This window comes from Taeniopygia guttata, chromosome 2, assembly GCF_048771995.1.
Source record: "Taeniopygia guttata chromosome 2, bTaeGut7.mat, whole genome shotgun sequence".
Taxonomy (NCBI): Eukaryota; Metazoa; Chordata; class Aves; order Passeriformes; family Estrildidae; genus Taeniopygia; species Taeniopygia guttata.
The window spans coordinates 1,041,682-1,060,998 of record NC_133026.1 but is presented as its reverse complement, the minus strand read 5'-3'; the positions used below and the strand labels follow the sequence as shown (position 1 = coordinate 1,060,998).

Genomic DNA, 19,317 nt, shown 5'->3' with positions numbered 1-19,317 from the left:
CTGTGGCGCCGGGCGCCGCCGCCGCCGCTCCCAGCGCGCCCCGCGCCCTCGGCATGGCCGCTCCGCCCCGCCGCTGCTGAGCCGCCGCCGCCGCCGCCCGGCCCCGCCGCCCGCCCGCCCGCGCCGCCGCCCGCACCTCCCGCGCCGCCCCCCGCGCCATGGCCGACTGGGCCCCCGCTGAGGTAAGCGCCGCCGCCCGGCCCGCCCGGCCCCGCGTCCCGCCCCCCCCCCCCCTCTCCCCTCACGGGCTGCGGGCGCGTCCCCGCGCTGACCGGCGCGCGTTCTCCCTCAGGAGCTGGAGTGCATGATGGAGCCCCAGGAGCTCGGCCTGGAGCAGCCGCTGCCCGCCCCCGAGCACGGCCCTCCCGGTGGCGGCGAGGCCGAGCTGCCGGCCGCCGAGATCTCCCTGACGCTGGTCACCGAGATCCAGGCCGTGGACAGGAAGGTGGACACGCAGGCCGCGCAGCTGATGAACCTGGAGGGCAGGATGAGGATGGCGGAGACGAAGCTGATCGGCTGCGAGAAGACGGCGGTGGAGTTCGGGAATCAGCTGGAGAGCAAGTGGACGGCGCTGGGCACCCTCATCCAGGAGTACGGGCAGCTGCAGAAGCGCCTGGAGAACATGGAGAACCTCCTGAAGAACAGGAACTTCTGGATCCTGCGGCTGCCCCCGGGGGCAAAAGGGGAAGTGCCCAAGGTAACGGTTTGATGCTCCCCGTTGCAAAAGGGGGCTACTCTGCACATATGCTAGACTCAGAACCCCATGCCCTGAGCTCACAGCCCCATATCCTGAGCTCACAGCCCCGTATCCTGAGCTCACAGCCCCATGTCCTGAGCTCACAGCCCCGTATCCTGAGCTCACAGCCCCGTATCCTGAGCTCACAGCCCCATATCCTGAGCTCACAGCCCCATATCCTGATTTCATAGCTCAATGCCCTGTACAGCCCCATATCCTGCATTGACAGCCTCATCCCTGCTGTGGCAGCCCCATTTCCTGTGAACTCACAGCCCCATCTCCTGTGCACTGATAGCCCTATCCCTGCAGTGGTAGCCTGATCCCTGCACTCACAGTCCCATTTTGGGAGAGCTGCAGTGCTGAGAGCAGTTCATGGCTCACCCACAGCCCTGTCTTCCCTTCAGTGCCCAGAAGCACCAGCACAGGTCCCGCTGTGTTGATTATGCTCCACTCCTGTGCGTGTGATCTAGGAGGGATGTCACAAATTCCTGTGTTTGGATCACGCTGAATTTTGTGGCTAAGCCCTGTGTAACTGGGAAGGCTGTTCAGAGGAGATGGGCAGAAGAATTGTGTCAAAAAGGAAGTGAAAACAAGTCTGTGTCAGGCATTGTGCAGCTGTGCATGGGGCATTGCCTGTGACAAGAGGAGGCTGAGCAGAGGGAGGTGACAGACGAGTGACAGGGGAAATCCCTGTCATGTCCCTTGAGGGATGAGGAGCATGAGACACGTGGGAATGAGCAGAAGTTCCTGCCTGGGAGCATCCTGCACAATGCTTGAGGAGTTTGAGTGAGAAAATAAAATAAGAAAACATCCCCAGGTGTTTTCTTAAATAAGACACAAACCCTGTGGTGCTGCTCCTTGCAGGTCCCCGTGGCCTTCAATGACGCCTCGTTTAACTTCTCTGAGGAGGAGTGGAAGAGCCTCAACGAGTGGCAGAAGGAGCTCTACAGGCACATCATGAAAGGCAACTACGAGGCCGTCATCTCCATGGGTAACGACGGGCCAGGGTTTGCCCTCAGCCTCCTGGCACAGAGTTTTCCTGGGAACTGGTGGATTGGAAGCAGCAGTGTGTCCTGCAGGATCAGGGAGGGGGTGGTGTGCTCTGGGGAGGTGTTCCACAGCCCTGGCAGTGAGTTCAGCCCTCACAGCCATGCTGAGGGTGGAAGGACGTGGCTCCCTGATGGTCCCTGCGGGCCAGCGAGTGCTGGGATTGTGAGGAGGAGGAGGGCAAGTGAGAGCACCTTAATCCAAACAAAGCTGGGGGAGAGGGAAATTCCTTTGTCACGCCAAGGTCCACAGATCCACTGCGCTGGGTGCATCAGCCCGCTGGCTGCTTGGGGCAGCGGAGGGTGCCCTGTGCCCTGCCTCTGAGGTTCCTTCCAGCCCTTTCCGTGGGGAATTGTGCAGAATTCCCTTTCCTATCCCATGAGGGAGAAGTGACGTTTGCCTGGTGCTCTGTCCAGCCCCAAGGAGCGAGTCCTGCTCGAGGTGCTGCGGGCTCTGCTGGGGCAGAGCTGGGGAGAAGCAGTGGCTGAGGGCGAGCTCTGCCTCCTGCTTTCCCCTCAGCAGCTCAGGGCAGTGCATTCCCAGCCAAAGGAACGCGCTCCGCTCGCTCCTGCCAGTCCTGGCCGCCGGAATCCCTCTGGGGAACGCGTTGCCTTCACAGCATGTTCCAGAAATGACCTTGCCTTGGCTGGGCCGGGGGTGGGAGCGCAGACGCCGTCCCTGGTAGCCCTGTGCTGAGTCCAGCCTCATCTGCCTCCCTGCCATCCAGCTCTGCCCAATCCAGGCCTTTTCTGCTATTTTTTTCCCCTGTTTATTTCTTTGAACTGAGGTTTCCTGCAGTCCCTGTGTGCCAGGGAGAAAGGTGGAGGGTAACCACAGCCCCATTCTCCTGTTTTCAAACCAGTCCCATGTCCTGCTCCTGAGGCATGGGAACGCAGCTGTCCTGCTGCTGCAGGGGATGTGGGATCTGAGCCTGGAGCTTAGAGAGATGTAGCTGTGCTTCATCCCAAGATGAAGGAACGAGGTTTAGGGTTTGGCTCCCATGTAAAGCAAACAGATCCACCGGAGAGAGGTGGAATTTAACCCCCAGGGCCTCCCACGTGTCTGGAAGAGAAGTTTTCTGCTCTCCGCCCGAGGAGAGATGGTGATTGTCCCCTTTCCCCCACCAAAATCCGCGAGCAGCCCGTGACTCGGAGGAGTAGGACGGAGCGGTCCTGGCTGGAGGGAACCGCACGGGGAGGGCAGTGCTGGCAGCTCTGCTGCTGCCTCCCGAGCTGAAGTCCCCATTGTAATGGATCCGCGGACCTTAGCGGAGAGGAGAAGACAGGAGAGCCTGCAGGTAAGCCTGGATGCCTTTTCTTACTGTCCTCCTCACGCTGCAGGCTGGGAGGTGCTCCTCACCCGAGCAGAGCGTGCTCCTGCATCCAGGGCCCACGCAAGGTGAGCGGGGCAGAGGGCTGAGAGCAGCTTCCTAAGCCTCTCTCATTCATTTCCCAGCAAAGGAAGGTTGGTGGGCAAAAGCTGCAGAGTTGCTCTCCCACCAGGGCAGGGGAAACATTCTCATCCTCTTTTTACGTGCAGACGCTGCCATTTCCAAGCCTGATCTGCTGACACGGATTGAGCAGGGGGAGGATCCCAACGCTGAGGATCAGGAGGACTCCGAGGGAGGAGAGACCCCCACGGACCCCAGCACTGGTGAGCCGTGAGATTCCTGGGACTCGGGGGGCAGGTAGATGCAGACGTGGGGTTACTCTGTTTTGTCAGTTCTCTCCTCAGGTACTGGGGACTTTGCTTTTCCACTTGTCTCCTACCTGATGCCTCTCTCTCTCCTGGAATCCTCTAAAGCAGCTGGAAGGTTGGAGTGTAACTCCTGCTCTTTTCTCTTGCACAGAGTTTTTCTTCCCTGGGCCCGATGACAGCTCGTGGGGTAAATATGAAGAGACTCTGGCTGAAAGCCACGAAGGCTCTGAGGAAGAGGAGAGCATGGAGGTCCCTGGTACATGTGAGTGCGCTGAGCTGCTTTGGGAAGTGTCCCTTGCCTAGATGTGCTTTTGGCTTCCCAGCCTAATTCCCAGGAGCTGCTCAGTTTTTCTGGATGATTCTTTTCCAGAATTTCAGGAAGTTGCTTTGAGTCAGTTCATACCATGGGAGATCCTTCACCCTCAGGCACTGTCCAAGCCCATGAGGAACTTTTATCCTTTTTCCTCTGTTTTTGGGCTTTATCCTAAAGCACAGGTTCTTAAAGACCTGTCCTGTTTCAGGAACACTCGTTTTTCCTCTGGCTACCTATCTATAACTAGATTATATATATTATATTATATTACAATATAATTGAAAGCAGAAGGTTGCCACAGTGTGTCCAGAAACTACAGGATCAGCTGAGGGAGCTGAGGGGGCTCAGCCTGGAGAAAAGGAGGCTCAGGGGGGACCTTGTGGCTCTGCACAGCTCCTGACAGGAGGGGACAGCCTGGGAGATCGGGCTCTGCTCCAGGGAACAGGGACAGGAGGAGAGGGAACGGCCTCAGACTGGGCCAGGTGAGGCTCAGGGTGGATATTGGGAAAATTCATCCCCAAAAGGGGCTGTTACACATTGGGACTGCCCAGAGCAGTGGTGGAGTCTCCATTGCTGGAGGGATGTAACATCCATGTGGATGTGGCACTTGGGGACATGATTCGGGGTGGCCTTGGCAGTGCTGGGACTTAATAATTTCCGAGGTCTTTTTCAACCTCAACAATTCCAAGATTCTGAGTCAAAATACCTCTGGACAGAGTAGGTGCCCCCAGCTGGACTTGCAGCCCCTTCAGTGCCAGGCTCTGAGCTGGGTGTGCACAGCAGACACCACCTGTGTCCCAAGAGAACCGAGTAAATAACACCCCAGTCCTTGCCTCCCCGAATGACACGAGTGTCTCTGCTCCGCCAGACGAACAGCCGTGCGATGAGGAAGGCTCCGAGAGCCTCGAGCTTTCCAGGTCGTTGACAGGAAAGTGGGAAGAAGAGGTTTTCTCCAACCCGGAGGAGGAGGTGCAATCGAGCAGCAAGAGCCAGAGCGGGTCGGCCCCGCCGCAGCGAACGGCGACGGGCAACGGGCTGAGGCGCTCGGTGCGCCGCGGGAGAGACTTGGCCAAGAAGGATCCCGAGGAGGCGGCGGCCGACAAGGGACCCTACATCTGCTGCGAGTGTGGCCAGAGCTTCCTGGACAAGCAGCTCTTCGCCACCCACCAGAAGGCGCACGCCAGCGAGGCCTGCACGTCCCTGGAGCGCGGCGAGAGCTTCCGGCAGAAATCCAAAGCCAAGGGCCAGGGCCCCTCGCGCTCCAAAGCGTCCAAGCGCCCCGACGGAGAGAAGAGCTCGGGATTCAAGTACGGCTTCGTCAGGCACCAGGTGAACAACATGGTGGAGAGGCCCTACACCTGCTCCCAGTGCAAGGAGAGCTTCAGCCTGGAAGTGAGTCTGATCCTGCACCAGAAGCTGCACACGGGGAAGGGCGACGGGCCGCTGACGTGCACCTACTGCGGGAAGGACTTCCGAGACCTCTCCAAAGCCATCCGCCACCAGCGCATCCACACCGGGGAGAGGCCCTACCAGTGCACCGAGTGCGGCAAGAGCTTCATCCGGCGGGACCACCTGCTCAAGCACTGGCGGGTGCACACCGGGGAGACTCCCTACCAGTGCCCCGTCTGCGGGAAGCACTTCCGCTACAAAGAGTCCCTGAATTGCCACCAGAAAATCCACTCCCGCAACCCGCGGCCCGGGGAGGATTCCCAGCACAACCTGGGCCCGGCAGGCACCCAAACCGACCATTTCTGCGTGAAAAAAGAGACTAAGCAGTAGCCGAGGTGGGGCCGGGGCAGGAGGGCTCGCGGTGACCGTGACGGTCTGGCAGGTGGACGTGCAGCATGATGGCAGGTGACTTGTATCGCAGCTAATCCGTGTGGTCATGCTACGAAGCCCGCTTTGGTGAAGCATCCAAGGAATTCCTCTTAAAAGACTCTGCTCGGCCAGCCCAGGCAGCTCTGGGACCCCGCAGGGTTCCGTGGCGCTCCCACCGCGGCGCAGGCCCCGTGCTCGCTGTTCCCTACGCAGGGTTGGATTCTGCCCGTAGAGAATAATCCCGAGCGATTCTCTGGGGTCCGTATTTAGCAGGTGTTCCCCCACCTATCTTTGTGCATATTCAGGAGTGACAAGCTTTCGCTTTCTTTTTTCCACTCGTTTCACTGCAAGGCTGGAAGCGCGAGGAGGGAGGGAGGGAAGGACGGTGCCGTTCCCGGCCGGCCGCCCGCTCCCGCTGCGTCGCCGTGTCCCGAAAGGCTGCCAGGCCAGGATTTGGGAGGAAGGCAGGAGAGGAGAGGCAGAGAGGCGGTCAGGGCACGACGCGGGATTTGTGGAAGGCGGAAAAGCGGAGAGGAGAGCGTGGCAAGGAGCGGGGTGAGATGAAGCAAGTGCAGGAGAAGGGGCTGAGGACTTTGGAGCAGGAGGAGTCGGGAAGGGCAGCGTTTGGAGGCGCGCTGGGTCGCTCACACCAGGAGGACACGTCTCCGTTCTTTGCAAGGGTGTCACTGGCACCAGCCGGGCTGTGGTTCCCCTCTGGCCCGAGGGAACGGCGCCGCTGGGCCGACACGCAGACTCCTGACAATGAAGGTGATTTTATTATTATTTTTTAACTGGGTTTGGTCTCACTCAGGTAAGTCAGACGAGTGAAAGCAGCTTCTCCTAACCCCTGTAAAGAGCTGTTTGGTTTTTAGTTAACCTAGAAGTAGTCTTATTATTATTAATTATTATTATTATTATTAATTATGATGATGATAATACTACAAGGAAAGGTGTGACACTATATTTCACAGTTGCTCTAAAACACTTCCATGTATGCGATAACCGCCCGGAGTTTTCCAGCCGTTTGTGTAAATATTGGATGACTTCTGGAGCTGTTGGTGTTGTTCTGAGGTGGCTGTAAGTGTCTCTTCGCTCTGTATCGTCAGCTGCTGGTTCGTGACCGTGTTTTGTAATAACTTTTGTAAAGTCTGTCAATACAGTGTTTCCATTCTGAACTCCGTGTCAGCCCTTGGCGGGTACCTGCAGCTCCCTCATCCTGCTCCTGGCTGGGAGCTTTTCCAGGGAATTGTGGAGAAGGTGAACAGTACAAACCCAGACGAGGCTGCTCTGGGATGCTGCATCTGGGATTGGTGGTTTTAACTTGATTTGGGGTTGTGATCCGGGAGCCAGCCTGTGCCACAAACAGCTGAGGAACCCTTGGATCCATGGTGGGATGGAGCTGGGATATCCCACACCAGGATTAGGGACAGGGAGAAGTGCTGGTGGCTGTGGCCACCTGGGAGCTGGGATCATGGAATCCCCCATGCTCTGAGTGACCCCAGTGAATCCCCCATGCTGAGTGACCCCAGTGAATCCCCTCATGCTCTGAGTGACCCCATTGAATCCACCAGGCTCTGAGTGACCCCAGTGAATCCCCCCCGTGCTCTGAGTGACCCCAGTGAATCCCCACACACTCTGAGTGACCCCAGTGAATCTCCCATGCTCTGAGTGACCCCAGTGAATCCCCCCGTGCTCTGAGTGACCCCAGTGAATCCCCCGTGCTCTGAGTGACCCCAGTGAATCCCCTACACTCAAACCACTCCATGAAATGGGGCTGCCCCATGTGGCCATGGAGGTGCTGGAGATGTGGGGTGGTTTGTGACAGTGTGGGGCCTCCCTCAGCTGGGGTCAGACACTCCCACTGCACTGGGGTGTACAAACCCCAGGCAGGGAACTCCCTCCATCCCAGAGCTGCTCCTGGTGTCCCCTCCCAATGGATCAGCCCCAGACAGGGGTTGTGGATCCCTGGGACAGCCCAAGAGGGGCCTGGACAGGGGTCTTTAATTGGGGGTCCACACCTGCTGTCACACCCCTGTCCTCCCCCAAGCCCGGGTGACCCATCCCACGTGTCCTCTCCCTTTTCCCACAAACCAAAAAGGATTTCCTGCCCTTCCCTGTGCTCAGTGTCACCAGTGTCCCCCCCAGGGTGTGCCAGAGCTGTGCCAGAGCACGCAGGGATGGGACTGGGGAGATGAGATGGGAATGGGGTGGGATAGGGCAGGGCAGATGGGATACAGAAAGATACAGCGGGACAGGATGAATGGAATGAGATGGGACAGAAGTGGATGAGACATGCATGGAATGGGATGTGATGGGACAAGATGTGGGATGGACAGGGTGGGACTGGATGGGACATGAGTGGACACACAGCATGGGAGGGGATGGAATGGGATGGGACAGAATGGGATCAGACAGTGTGTGTATGGAGTGGGGCATGGAGAAACAGCACAGGTGGGGTGGGACAGGAGGGCATGGATGGGACAGGGCGTGGTGGGATAGACAGAATGGGGCAGGACAAGACCGGGAAGGACAGGACAGGATGGGGTGGGAAAGAATAGGAATGGATGATGTGAGACGGGACGGGACGGGATGGGATGGGGTGTGGGGAGGCGGTGGGTGCGGAGGGGTCGCTCCATTTCCAGGGCGCCACCGCCTCCGGCCGCCATTTGCGAGCCCGCAGGGATGGGCGGTGGGGACCCGACGGGCGGGGCCGGAAAAGCTGCCCCGGGGCCTCCACGGTGACCCGCCGGTCCCTGCCCTGCCCCGCCATGTCTCCCCGATCCCCCCACAATCCCCCGGTTTCCCCGGTTCCCCCCGGTTCCCCGGTTCCCGGTGCGGGCGGCGCCGTGAGGGGGCCCCGACGGGGCGGGGCGCTGATGCCGTCGGGCCGCCAGGGGGCGCTGCGCGGCGCGCGCCCGCCCCGCTCCGCCCCGCTCCGCGCGCGGTCCGGCGGCGGCAGCGCCCCCCGGCGGCGCGGCGGGGCAGCGGCGCGGCCGGAGCGCCGGACCCGGACCCGGACCCGGAGCCGCGCTCGGTGTCGGAGCCGCCGCCGCCGCCCCCGCCCCGCCGCCTCCGCCCGCCAGGCCCGCGCCGCCTCCGCCCCGCCCCCGCCGCGCCCCCGCCCCGCCGCGCCGCCCCGCGCCCAGCCCGATGCCCGGCGGCGGGCGGAGGTGAAGCAGCGAGCGGGCGCTGGATCCTCCCGGCCGCGGCCCCCGGGGCCCCGGGCACGGAACAAAGGGCCATGGCCGAGGGGGCCCCCGCTCAGGTAAAGGGCGCCTGCCCGGCGCGGGGCCGGGCCCGGCGCGCACCGCCCGCCCGCCGCTGGCGGGCCGCACGTCGGGGCTCACGGGCCGCGCCGTCGGGGCCGCGGCGGGCGGGGGGGGCGCGGCGGGCGGCGGGCGCTGTCACCGCGCGGGGCCGCGGCCGCCCCCCCGGACCGACGGGCGGGGACGGGACGGGCGGCCCCGGGGGGACGGCGGCGCCGCGCCGAGCCCGGCGGGGCCTCCGCGGCCGGCGGCGCCCGCGCTGCCGTCGGGGCCGGGCCTGCCCGACCGCCCCGCCGCACCCCCCCCCACCCCGGGACCGACCCGCCGCCGCCCCCCCTCCCGTGTCACCGCCCGGTCCCCATGGCGACGGGGCGCCCGCAGCCCCCCGGGTGTCCCCTCGCCGTGCCCATGGCAACGGGGCTCGGCCGGCCCGTGTCACCCCGCGCCCCCCCGCCCGTGTCACCTCCCCCCACCCCCGCCGCGGCGAGTCCTGCCCGGCCCGTGGGACCGGCACGGGGCCGCCGTAAGCGGCTTAGCGGGGACACGGGGACGTCCCCGCCGCCCCGGCGAGCGCTGGGCTCCGCAGTGCCCCCCCCCCGCGGGGTGCGCATGGCCCCGGGGGTGTCCCCATCGCCCCGGGGGTGTCCCATCGCCCCGGGGATGTCCCATGGCCCCGGGGGCTCCCGTCACACCGGGGGCGGGGGTCTCTATCGCCCCGGGAGGGTGCGGGGGATCCCCCGCGCTGACCCCGCGCCCTTGTGTCCGCAGGCGCCGGAGCCGGTGCGGCCGCCGCGCTGCCCCTCGCCCCTCCGGCCGGCGGCCGGCCCCGAGCGCACCTCGGAGCGGGAGACGCAGACGGCAGAGCTGTCCCTGACCGTGGTGGCGGCCGTGCAGGCGGTGGAGCGCAAGGTGGATTCCCATTCCACCCGCCTGCTGGACCTGGAGGGTCGGACGGGGATGGCGGAGAAGAAGCTGATCGACTGTGAGAAGACGGCGGCGGAGCTGGGGAACCAGCTGGAGAGCAAGTGCGCGGCGCTGGGCACCCTCATCCAGGAGTACGGGCTGCTCCAGCGGCGCCTGGAGAACATGGAGAACCTCCTGAAGAACAGGAACTTCTGGATCCTGCGGCTGCCCCCGGGCAGGAAGGGGGAAGTGCCCAAGGTAACGGTGTCCTGGGGTGCGGGAGCCCAAAATGCTCCCGGAGGGCAGGTCCGGGGTGGGTGAACAGGGACAGCCCCGGCACAGGTGAGTCTCTCGCCGTTGCAGGTGTCCACTGCAGCTTCCCAGCTCATCCCCTGCTGGGGCTAAAATACGGTGGGACAGAGGCATGGGAGGACATCCTGGTACTCAGGCCAGAGGTTTCAGTTCTGCTCCACTGCGCTGCACAGCCCTGGGGCCATTGACTCTTTTTTTCTTCATTTTTTTTTTTTGCCACCGTTTCTAGAAACCCTGCAGATTTTGTGGTTCTTCTGTTTTGACCACCCTGATGCTGCAGAGTCTCCCAGGCCAGGGAAGGCGCAAGTGGGAGCTGCTTCTGCAGGGATGGGGGAAGCTTTGAGATTCAGGAAGGCAGATGAGCTCCCTGGGCATAGCTCTGGAAAGAGCCCACCATCAATATTCAGTTCCTACTTGAATTTCACAACCTTCCTGCTAAAAGAGTGTGCAAATGAGACCACGTAGGACATGGGAGAGGGAGTATCTCTGGAGAGAGCAGAGAGGATCAGGAAAAGGTGGGTTCAGACCCTGACACCCCATTAGTGCAGTTGGGGGACAGAACTGGAGCGCTGCGTTTTCTCTGAAGAGCTCTACTTCAGTTTGCACATCCTGAATTTATCCTTAAGAATTATTCCTTGGCTAACAAGCTGGGAAGCTGCAGATGGTGGGCACACAGTAACCAGGGACAATGGGGGCCCCTGTGGGCCCGGGTAGAGTTTTCCCTGGAGTTCTGGGGTAATTGAATCTGGGAGTTACGTCAGCTCATCAATAGGGATGAGTCCAGCCCATCTCCTGGGTTTTCTCTCCCTTATGGTCCCTCAAGCCTGATCACCCTGCAGAGAGCAGGGACTGAGAGGAGGAGCTCGGGGTTCTTTGGGGAAATCCCAGTATGGATTCATCACCAGGAACCATCCTGCCCTGGAATTGTTTTAAATGCAAAAAGCAGCTCACCCATGGCCTTGAAGGAGCTGAAGCCTGGCTGTGTCCAGGCTCCTGCTTGAAGCCGTGTTGGAATTGCAGGTGCCGGTGACCTTTGATGACGTGTCCGTGTATTTCAATGACAAGGAATGGGAGAAGCTGGAGGAGTGGCAGAAGGAGCTGTACAAGAACGTGATGAAGGGGAACTACGAGTCTCTGATCTCCCTGGGTAAATACGGGGTGTCCTCGCCCTGCTGAGGGACAGGAGGCTGCTTCTGGCTCCTCCTTGGAGATCCCCTTGGATGAGACCCAAATGTCCCATTTCAAAGGCTGAAAAACACAGGAGGATGTTTTCAGTCTGGGTTTATTTTGGCTCATGCTGTGGTGGTGTTCTGGCTGGGTGAGGGATGCCCTGTGGGCAGGTGGGCTGGAGACCTCCCAAACCTCTTCCAGCCACAGTTATGCCATCAAAAACCAGCTCCTTCCTTCCCCGTGGCTGTTGGGAGGGCCTCCCTGCATCTTCTGGGTCTGCAGTGGGTACCAGCCCGTGCACTCCTTCAGAGGATTTTGCACCCATGGATGTTCCCGAGTGTCCTCACGTGTCCCGCGTGCACTGGGAAGAGGTGGAAGCCGATAAATCAGATTCCCAGTGCAGTAATCCCTCTTTCCCACCCCTCTGTCTCTCAACAGACTATGCAATTTCCAAACCTGGTGTTTTGTCTCAGATCGAGCAAGGGGAGGAATCGCGGGGCAGGAATGAGCAGGACCTGGAGGAGAGTGAGATCATTACTGATGCCACGGCAGGTGAGGCGGCACCTTGGCACCAGGACAGCCCTGGGTTGTGTCCCCAGCAGCTGCTCTTCCTTCCCAAGGCTGAAGCAGATGTTGCTGGAAGCTGTGGCTGATGTGTTTTATCAGGAGAAACCTTGCCTAGGAATGGGATAAATTGGGCTGATTGGAGGTTTGATGTCCAGGTGCAGTTCAACATAGAAACCAGGGCAAGCAGAGCCCGGAGAGTTGGGCAGTGGGAGCCCTTCCCAGCAGTGGAAGCATCTGCAACCAGACCAGGTCCTCAGGGAGCTGGTGTGCCCAGCAAGGAAGGAGAATCAGGTCCCATTGGGAAAGCCCATCCACCCAGAAAATCCTCCCCACCCTCTCTTTGTGTGGATGGTGCCTGGGTTTATCTCAGGCAGGGAAGTCTGGTGCCAGGCTGTGTGCAGGGAGATGGGATGGTGAGGGCCAAGACTGGGCTGGGAACGGGGCACCAGTGATCCCGAATCCCAGAGCAACTCCTGCTCTGTGATAAGGGATTGATAAGGAGATAAGGAGGTGGCCTGGAAGAAATGGTGGCACCTCCACTCGTCATCCCTGATTCCAGGCTGTGGATGTGGGGTCACACCAACACCCTGTTTGTGCTTTCCATCACAAGGATCTTGAAATTAACTTCAGGCCAATGGGAAGGAGAAAATCACGGGCCCATGGGGAACTGCAGCTGGGGGATGTGGGGTGGCCAAGGGGTGCTGAGCTGTGGCACCACAGCCCTGGGCTGGGTAGAGTGAGTTCCCTGTGCCTGTGAAGGGTCCTGGGCTGGGTAGAGTGAGTTCCCTGTGCCTGTGAAGGGTCCTGGGCTGGGTAGAGTGAGTTCCTTGTGCCTGTGAAGGGTCCTGGGCTGGGTAGAGTGAGTTCCCTGTGCCTGTGAAGGGTCCTGGGCTGAGTAGAGTGAGTTCCTTGTGCCTGTGAAGGGTCCTGGGCTGAGTAGAGTGAGTTCCTTGTGCCTGTGAAGGGTCCTGGGCTGGGTAGAGTGAGTTCCTTGTGCCTGTAAAGGGTCCTGGGCTGGGTAGAGTGAGTTCCCTGTGCCTGTGAAGGGTCCTGGGCTGGGTAGAGTGAGTTCCCTGTGCCTGTGAAGGGTCCTGGGCTGGGTAGAGTGAGTTCCCTGTGCCTGTGAAGGGTCCTGGGCTGGGTAGAGTGAGTTCCCTGTGCCTGTGAAGGGTCCTGGGCTGGGTAGAGTGAGTTCCCTGTGCCTGTGAAGGGTCCTGGGCTGAGTAGAGTGAGTTCCTTGTGCCTGTGAAGGGTCCTGGGCTGGGTAGAGTGAGTTCCCTGTGCCTGTGAAGGGTCCTGGGCTGAGTAGAGTGAGTTCCCTGTGCCTGTGAAGGGTCCTGGGCTGGGTAGAGTGAGTTCCCTGTGCCTGTGAAGCGTCCTGGGCTGGGTAGAGTGAGTTCCCTGTGCCTGTGAAGGGTCCCGGGCTGGGTAGAATGAGTTCCCTGTGCCTGTGAAGGGTCCTGGGCTGAGTAGAGTGAGTTCCCTGTGCCTGTGAAGGGTCCTGGGCTGGGTAGAGTGAGTTCCCTGTGCCTGTGAAGGGTCCTGGGCTGGGTCGAGTGAGTTCCCTGTGCCTGTGAAGGGTCCTGGGCTGGAGCTGGGAGCGTGGCAGGGATGGGTGGAGGGCAGGGGTTGAAGGGAGAGCAGAAGAGGCCGAGCAGATGAAACCCTCAGTGGGACCAGCAGCTGGAGTTGGCAGGGATTGCTGGGAGCAGCTCCTTTGTCCTGACTCCTGGGAGTGACGGCTGGTGGGAATCTCTCATTGCTGCAGCTGGAATAAGGGTTGTGATCAAAACGGAGGAGCTCCTTCCTGAAGACAGCCCCGAGAACCCCGAGCTGCACGGGATGTCGGGGCAGTCCGAGGGCAGCTTCCAGAGCCCGGATGAGGAGGCGGCCTGCGAGAGCCCCTACGGCTCCGTGTCCCCTCCGAGGGACCTCCCGGGGACCAGCCTGGGTGACTCGTCCGAGTACGGAGCCGACTACAACGAGATCCAGAGGGTCATCGTTCACCACGGGAGCTGCACGGGTGAGCTGCTCGGGACACGTGGTGTGGCAGGGCCAGGAGGCCTGGGGGGCTGTGGTGGCTTAGGACAAGGTGGGGAAGGGGTTGGATGGACAGGAGGAGTTAAATCCCTCCCCAGAACCAGCACCAGAAGGAAAGTTTCTGGCTGTAGAGACTTCCAAGAGTGGCTCTGGTCACACCTTGAGCTTGGAGGAGGAGGCAACACATCCATGGTGTCTGAGGGCTCCTGTCCTGCTCAGGAGCAGAGCGAGCACTGGCCCAGTCCTCTGAGTCTGGGAAAAGTTACCCATGGAGACCAAGGGAAGCTGTGTCTCAGGCGGTGTTCTGTGAGGGCCCCAGTGAGCCCTGCTCCCAAAACCCTGCTGTGGCAGAGGGCACGAGGTTGTGTGAGGTGTGGAGGAGTGGGTGGTTGCACACTGGACACTGCTAGAGGAGTGTGGGAGGTCCTGCAGGTTGCCAGGCGTGGGAGTTGCTCAGGGCAGCTCCACAGGATAGGGAAGAATGTGGCTGGAGCTCTGTGATTTGCGAGTTGCCAAGAGGGAAGGGGAAGGATGAGGTGATTTGTGGAGAGATAAGATGATGGCACTGAGTGTTTTGTGTGTAGAATTCTGCTGGTGGAGTGGCAGATACAGGCCAAGTCCTACAGATGTGCTGTAAGGCTGATGGGAGAGCAGGGAGACGAGAGGTTGGGAATGGTGGGTTCCTTTCCTCCTGACGGCTTTGTGGTGGTGTTACACAAACAGAGACACAGAGAGTTGGGCTCTTGAGGGCCTCAACTCCATCTTGTGGGTCCTGTGGTCTGCCCAAGGCTTTGTGAGGGAAACCAGCCAAGCCACCAGTGAGGCTGCAGCTGATCCTTGTCCGAGAGCTGCTGCCTCTGCCAGGGTGCAGGGCCTGGCTGGTGGGGCTGGGCAGGAGCTGTGGCCGTGCTGGCCGGGATGGGGACTGAGCCCCAGGTCCATAGAGGGGACAGGGAGAAGGACCTGGGTTTTCCCTTCCTCAGAGGGAAGAGGGCCATGGCTTTGAGACATCCACTCCCATCGGTTTCCTTTTCTTGGGAAACTGCAGCTGCTCTTGCTGAGAGAGTATTTAGGCCTGGCTCACAGGCCAGTGTGGGGTGACATGAGGGATGCCCTGTGGGCCTTTCCTTGGGCCGTGCTGGCCGTGTGTCCTGCCGTGTGTCCCTGGGAGGGCTGTTGTCACCAAACAAAGTCCCCAGCTCACTTCCTGCCCTGGTGACACGAAGGGGAGCCTGGCCTGCTGCCATCCATCCCACTGCTATTCCATCCCGCTCTTGATCCTTCCCATTCTTGCTGGGTGCTCTGGGAAGGAGAGGGGTGGGTCTCTCACCATGCCACATGGCAGTGGGGCTGAGGGAAGGGGACAGTCCCAGGCAGGCTGTGCTGTCCCCGGAGCAGAGCCGCCAGCCCGGAGCTGTTTCTGTCGAGCGGTGTTGTTGCAGCCCAGTGAAACGGCAGCAGATGGAGCTGCTCTGAAATCACTGGGCTGCCCGAGCCCTGGTGAACCCATGGTGTTTTTACCCTCCACATCCTGCAGCAGCGCAGAGTTGCCAAACCTTTTAGCAGAGAGCCTGGCCAGGCTGGTTTGTCTCAACTCTGTGTTTGGGGACACATGGCCCATCCCAGCGCTCCGGGCTCCAGCTGCAGCCAGCTCGTGTCCGGGTGGTCGTGCTGCAGGACCCCACACAGGTGTTTCTGTAGCACCCAGGGGTATAAGAGGCCACCCTGTCCCACCTGATGACCCTAACGCCGTTCGATTTTCCCCTCAGAGGATGGGATCGTGATCAAGACGGAGGAGGAGGAGGAGGAGGAGGAGGATGACCCCGACACGCTGGAGCCGTGCGCCATGTTCTCGGGCCGGAGCGAGGCGCCGGCGTTCCCCGGCCACGAGGCCGGGCTGGGCTGCGAGGCGCAGTGCAGCTCCAAGGCGCAGCCCCGCGGCCTGGCCGCCCGCGTCAGGAAGCCATCGGCCTGCGAGAGGGACTCCGGGGACATGAAGCCGGCCAGCGGCCAGCAGCGGAACCGGACGCGGGAGAGACCCTACATCTGCCCCGAGTGCGGGAAGAGCTTCATGCTCAAGATCAACTTCATGATCCACCAGCGCAACCACCTCAAGGAAGGGCCCTACGAGTGCCACGAGTGCGACCTCAGCTTCCGCAACAAGCAGCAGTTCCTGCTGCACCAGCGCAGTCACACGCGCCGCGGCGTGGGGGTCCCGCGGCGCCCCGAGCACGGCCTCAAGCCCCCGGCGCGGCCCCCGCCCCCGGGGAAGCCCTACAAGTGCTCCGAGTGCGAGAGCAGCTTCAGCCACAAGTCGAGCCTCAGCAAACACCAGATCACCCACGTCGGGGAGCGGCCCTTCACCTGCGGCGAGTGCCGGAGGAGCTTCCGCCTGCAGATCAGCCTGCTGATGCACCAGAGGATCCACGCGGGCAAGAACGAGATGGCCTTCCTGTGCCCCCAGTGCGGCAAGAACTTCACCCGGCCCTCCCACCTGCTGCGGCACCAGCGGACTCACACCGGCGAGCGGCCCTACCAGTGCAGCCAGTGCGAGAAGACCTTCAGCGAGAAGTCCAAGCTCACCAACCATTACCGCATCCACACGCGGGAGCGCCCGCACGCCTGCGCCGTCTGCGGGAAGGGTTTCATCCGCAAGCACCACCTCCTGGAGCACCAGCGCATCCACACGGGCGAGCGGCCCTACCACTGCACCGAGTGCGGCAAGAACTTCACGCAGAAGCATCACCTCCTGGAGCACCAGCGGGCGCACACCGGCGAGCGGCCCTACCCCTGCACCGAGTGCACCAAGTGCTTCCGCTACAAGCAGTCGCTCAAGTACCACCTGAGGACGCACATGGGAGAGTGAGGGGCTGCCGAGGCTTCCTCTCCCTCCCTCCTTCCATCCCTCCCTCCATCCCTCCCATCCTCCTTGTCCTCCTTCTCCTCCACTGATCTCTCGCACCCTCCCTCCATCCGTCTCCCCCCACCCCGGCTCAGGGCATGGACATCAAGGAAGCTTTGTGTGGTAGCGCCGCTGGTCTGGTGGAGACTCGGCTGATTGGAAATAAATTAATGAATTAAAGCAAGCAACGCGCGGCAAAATTAAAAGATTATATATATATGAAATTAACAGAAGCAGCTGATTTAGGGGGAGTCCTCACCAACAAGCAAACAAAGCACCAACAAAAGAAACCTGTACACAGGGTGTTTTGCCGGAGTAGGACTCGTAACTGCTTTTTAAATCTACTGTTCAGTTTTTTTTAATAAATGTGGAGGAACTTTTTATTTGATAAGCAACCTTAGGATGGCCAAGATTTTATTTTTGGTTTTGTTTTTTGTTTGTTTGTTTTCTTTTCTTTTGTTAACTGCTCTGTAGGCTGATTCTGGCACAGTCACTTTTTGTCCAGGAGCTCTGTGGAGGTGCTGCCTCATCTGGGCTGGATGTGACAGGAGGAGCTCCAGCCGGGGGGAGGTGAGTAATTAAGAGATGCAGCTGATGAGGAAGTTCTGCGTGTGTCTAGATTGGAAGCGCTGATAGGTGCCTGCCCGGCTCGCGGGGCTGTGATGCACTCCTGAATTATACAATAGAATAAAATTCTAGTTGCAGTAAAAGACCCTTTTTCTGCTAGGACCCCTCTGCAAAGCTCCTCTTAACACCATTCCTAGCGCTCAATCCTCCTGCTGGGGGCTGGCCCTGCTGCCCCGAGGCCGTGGGGTGCTGTGGGGTGCTGTGGGGTCAGCAGGGACCGAGAGCAAGACCTTGTTGTGTTTATTGCTCTGCTGTCCTTGAGCTGCTGCTGGTGGCCTCGAGCACGCGCTCCTCAGTGGCAGGAGCGGTGGGATTTCTGCCCAGGGGAGGAGCAGCTCCAGGCTGGCTCCAAGGAAAGACCTCCCTGCTCCTGGGCACCTGCTGCTGGGGTGGGTGGGACACAATCCATCTCCCTGCTGTTGGTCTGAGCTCCTGTTTGTACCAGCTCTGTTCCTGGGGATCCCAGCTTATTCTGCCTGCAGCTCCTGAGGCTGGGCTGGGGCTGGGTGAGAACCATCTGAAGGGCTGGGCTGGGGCTGGGCTGGTGGCACCAGCTGGGGCTGGGCTGGTGGCACCAGCTGGGGCTGGGCTGGTGGCACCAGCTCCCCAGAGCATGCCAGGCTCCTTCCCAGTGCTGTCAGATCTCTCCTTGGAGAGTGGCATCAATAAACAGAGCGATGATGGGAGAAATTGTCAGGACCTGTTAATGTCCTCACACAGGACCTGGTGTATGAACCCCTCATAAGCTGATTTATGGCCTTTTTGGTGCTAGAATGTGCCAGAGGGCAGTGCAGCCACATGGAGCTGCTGAGAGCCACCAGCTGGTCATCGCTGTGGGTGGGAGCATTTTGGGGCTGCCACGGCAGGCTCCTGCCAGGTTCCTGCCTTCCCACTGCTGGGGTGGTGCTTGCAACTCCCTGGAAGAAGTTTGGGGTTTTGGGTCAGGGCATGCTGTCTGACAGGAGTTGAACTTCCATCTCTGGAAGTTGGTCAGGCTGGACGAGGCTTTGAGCAACCTGGGATAGTGGGAGGTGTTCCTGCCCTTCAAAGGAGGTGGAACAAGATGAATTTTGAGGTTCCTTCCCACCCAAACCATTCTGGGATTCTATGAAAAGTGCTGGGATGGGGCTGTGCTGGGAGGGAGGTGTGGGGGCAGGACAGGAGGGTCTGGCTGCAGCCCTGTGTCCCTCAGCAGCCTCTGCATCCCCCTCACCAGGACTGAATGCAAGTATGGGGAAGGAGGAAATGAAAAGCAGAACTGATTCTGGTTCTCAGTGGCTTGTCTCTGTCACACTGGCAGTGACATGGACCTGGCAGAATCCTTTTTCTTCCTAAAAATTGATGAATTCAGCTTTTTATTGGCAAAAAGAACAGCTGAGGTGCCTGTACTAGCCTGGCTGTCCCCTGCAGTGCCAGGACCTTGGTGTGGCCAGGCTGGCAGCGCCCTGCTCTGTGTCACTGGGCCCCACACAGCAGCTCCTGCCCCTCCTGCTGCTCCTCACCCACCACACACAGCTCCAACAGCCTCGGTCACTGGACACTGCCAAGATTTAACAACATCCCAGTGACCTTCAGCGGCTCAAATGTCGCCAATCCCTCTGCAGGGATATCTCCCGTACCAGTGGGCAACTGAGTGCAGGTGGCAGCGACTCTGAAAACCTGGGTGGTGGCAATTGACAGCATTGTCCCATGGTGGGACACGGACTCAACGGCTCCTGTCCCTGCAGCTTGGGCCAGTGACACTCACCCAGCCTTCCCTGGCCTGGGCTGCTGGAAGAACTGGACACAGATGCACCCAGAAAGCAGCTCCAGGAACAGGGGACGAGCAGGAGCCACTGCTGTGCCCACCTGGGTGTGAGATGGGCAGTGTACCCCTGGGCAGCACCCCAGATGAGTGGGGACATCAGGCTGTCACCCC

General features: G+C 60.6%; 1 protein-coding gene across 1 annotated transcript; it reads left to right on the top strand.

Moving 5' to 3' along the window:
• The first annotated feature begins 50 nt into the window (after positions 1-50).
• Positions 51-6,787, top strand: LOC100224667 (zinc finger protein 783). Its single transcript, XM_072925224.1, has 6 exons — positions 51-182; positions 293-697; positions 1,601-1,727; positions 3,323-3,436; positions 3,633-3,743; positions 4,663-6,787. Exons 1-6 carry the CDS (start codon positions 159-161, stop codon positions 5,571-5,573), a joined length of 1,692 nt encoding a protein of 563 aa, XP_072781325.1. The 5' UTR covers positions 51-158; the 3' UTR covers positions 5,574-6,787.
• The last annotated feature ends 12,530 nt before the right edge of the window (positions 6,788-19,317 follow it).

Excerpts from the sequence above, each read along its gene's own strand:
- LOC100224667 (XM_072925224.1), top strand. The coding sequence starts at position 159 with ATGGCCGACTGGGCCCCCGCTGAG. Across the intron at positions 183-292 it reads CCGACTGGGCCCCCGCTGAG|GAGCTGGAGTGCATGATGGA; the intron begins GTAAGCGCCGCC and ends GTTCTCCCTCAG. Across the intron at positions 698-1,600 it reads CAAAAGGGGAAGTGCCCAAG|GTCCCCGTGGCCTTCAATGA; the intron begins GTAACGGTTTGA and ends TGCTCCTTGCAG.